Here is a 2,621-nt window from a genome sequence, read left to right on the forward strand (position 1 = left end):
GTACTTACCCAGTGATGTTGTATTCTAAGCCAACTATTATATTTTGCGGTGCTAGGTCGCCATGGTCGAGAGCGTACGGCGCGCCTTCTAGCTTGGTAAACAGCACTTGGGGAAGGAGACTTCTCTGGTGGATACAGACTTGCTCAGTTATGTCGGGAAGGCGGCCATTGCGTACTCGATAGGTATTGTTATCGATTCTCCTCGAGAAGAAATTTGTGGCTGGTTCCCCTGTAATGCCCAGTAAGCAGTTGATTTCGAAGGGGGACAGCTAGACATACTGTTCTCTTGGGTACACTCAATGAGAGATATCTGTATCGCGGCAACTTGACCAAGTATTTTATTACGAATAGGCCTTGATGGGTAGCTAGGAGTCCAGCGAAGAGGCGAGCCTTTAATCCACGATAACACCATAAACGAAATCCAACCGAGTTCTCGAAGGTGAAATTAGAACCATGGAATATTGGAGCCCAGAGAAAGCCATTCTCGCGAATCTTTCGAAGTATATCTTGTTTCTCTTGGAGGATGCTTATGATGGCGTCTTGGGAGTTACTCTGTACGTGGATCGGAATGCGTACAGACCAGGCTTCTCCGTTCGAAAAGATCGCTTTGAAGATACGAACTGACCACCATCCAAATAGTGCTCATCCAGTACCGGAATTTCGCCGCCAGTCCGGAAAGTGGAGATAACGATAGAGATGTTTTCCGAGTGGAAATTTTGCAACAAGACAGATGGCATCTTGGCTACCCTGAGAACTTGGATCCCAAATTTGGGATTCTATTTGCCGGCTTCTAAAAATAATTAGGGGTCACTTTCCTTATTGGCTGGGCATTTAATTGGCTGCAGGTCAGCCTCTAACTTGTTTGTGAACAGCATATAACGAAGCCCGTGTATACTGTACTAATTGCGTTATGACTCTACGGATACAGTAGCTGAGCTTAAGCATCATCCCCGCATAAATGCGACAAAGTCTGTAGGGGTCACCAAGGTCGCGGTGCGCCAGTGCTATAGTGACGTGCCAGCTCTTGGCTTGTTCAATTATTTAAAAGTGGCTGGATCTGTGGCTGATGACCAGTCACTTCGCTTGGCAAATAAAATCAAGCTTGACTTTAACCGACTTCTAACTCTTCTACGATTGATATTTGCCGTATCTCCATTCTTTGCTCCAACATCGCATTTATACAAAATTATGTCTAGCCTACAGACCAAGATCACTATCTGTGAAAGTATCATCGCATATGACTTTACCGACGAAGTGCTCTGTGCAAAGGCGCTCAGTGCTTATGCAGCGTGCGTTACCATTCAAGGGCAAACTCGAAATCTTCAGCACAACAGTCACATGGCCGTGTATGGTGATGCGGTGTCGGCCAGCTACCTTTGTCGAACGTGGTTAGACAGCGGCTTGGACAAGGGAATGCCAGCTCTCACAAAACGCCTTTAAGAGCACCACGCTAATTATGTGCAGGTCAGTGGACTGCGATTCGCGAATGCGTGTTGGGAAATGCGAACCTCGCCGCTGTCGGATTCTGCCATAACCTCGATCGTTGCGTCCTTCTTAACCCCGGAACAACAGCTGTGTCAGATAAGACCATGGCTACCACTGTGGAGGCAATCCTCGGTGCCGTTCATGTCGACGGTGGCAATGCTGCCCTTGGGCTGGTGATGGTGAAACTTGGCCTTACGCATGCTCTTCTTGATGTGGTAACGTACAATTTCTATCTTATACTTGGACGATGATATTATTCAACTCACTTGGTCTTTGTCTAGGTCCCTACATAGAGGCGCCGAACGTCGGCCTCGTAAGGGAATTCAGGCCTCGCTATATCATTGCTCTCCGCTTCTCTCTGGGCTGGCATGGATTGTGATCATGCAAGAGCTCTTGCACAACCACAGGTAGCACAGAAGCGTGGAACGCAAAGATATAGCGAGGTCCAAGTTCGGTTACGAGGCTGACCTCGGCGCTTCTATGCGGTCTTGGACCTCTCTTCGCTGGAGAGTGGTTTATCTCAGAGCTTGCGCCCTTCAAGAAGAACGACAACGGATGCAGACATTTGAGAGAATGCCCCAACCGGCTTGTGATGACACTCATCGGCATTACTATATTAGCCCGCATCTGAACATATGGAGCAAGTTCTAACGAGCCCATCATGATAGGACGTCTAGAACGCCAATGGACTTTTAGGATGCCGTGTAGCAACTTGGTGGAAGGGGTAAGGATCGTAGGAAAAGAAGAACATTCATTGCATAGCTATCTAAATTGAAATTGAAAATTTTGCTTCGATTTTCCTCATAGAGCAAGTACCTCGTCGGCTGAATATATTTCGCTGGCGCTGATTGGAAGATGTACTACTTGTGATGGATCAGAGGTCCGCAGACCTGGATGCCTTGTGGCCCTGTGGCCCGTTTGCTCTGTAAACACCAGAACAGATAAACGCCTCGCACACCTTAGATAGATTCCTCCTTTATAGCAACAATTCAATATTTGCCTCACGATTGGAGATTCCCGACAGTGAGACTCTTACACTTTGTTGCTATCTTCTCTATGAGTGTTTACTCATTCGGAATACATTGATTGATTAAGAATCATTGAAATCAGTAGTTTAGTACTCTGATTAGTCACGCT

General features: G+C 46.9%; 1 protein-coding gene across 1 annotated transcript; it reads left to right on the forward strand.

Moving 5' to 3' along the window:
- The first annotated feature begins 940 nt into the window (after positions 1–940).
- On the forward strand, positions 941–1,776 carry P152DRAFT_324198 (uncharacterized protein). The gene is made up of 2 exons (XM_033675226.1): positions 941–1,407; positions 1,464–1,776. The coding sequence occupies exons 1-2, from the start codon at positions 1,188–1,190 to the stop codon at positions 1,733–1,735; spliced, it is 492 nt and encodes a 163-aa protein (XP_033529465.1). The 5' UTR covers positions 941–1,187; the 3' UTR covers positions 1,736–1,776.
- The last annotated feature ends 845 nt before the right edge of the window (positions 1,777–2,621 follow it).

Source organism: Eremomyces bilateralis (assembly GCF_010015585.1).
Source record: "Eremomyces bilateralis CBS 781.70 unplaced genomic scaffold P152scaffold_70, whole genome shotgun sequence".
Taxonomy (NCBI): Eukaryota; Fungi; Ascomycota; class Dothideomycetes; order Eremomycetales; family Eremomycetaceae; genus Eremomyces; species Eremomyces bilateralis.

What these genes read in the sequence shown, in the direction of transcription:
- P152DRAFT_324198 (XM_033675226.1), top strand. Translation starts at nt 1,188, where the DNA reads ATGTCTAGCCTACAGACCAAGATCACTATCTGTGAAAGTATCATCGCA. An exon ending in GTTAGACAGCGGCTTGGACA is followed by an intron (nt 1,408 to 1,463) that starts AGGGAATGCCAG and finishes AATTATGTGCAG; the next exon opens with GTCAGTGGACTGCGATTCGC.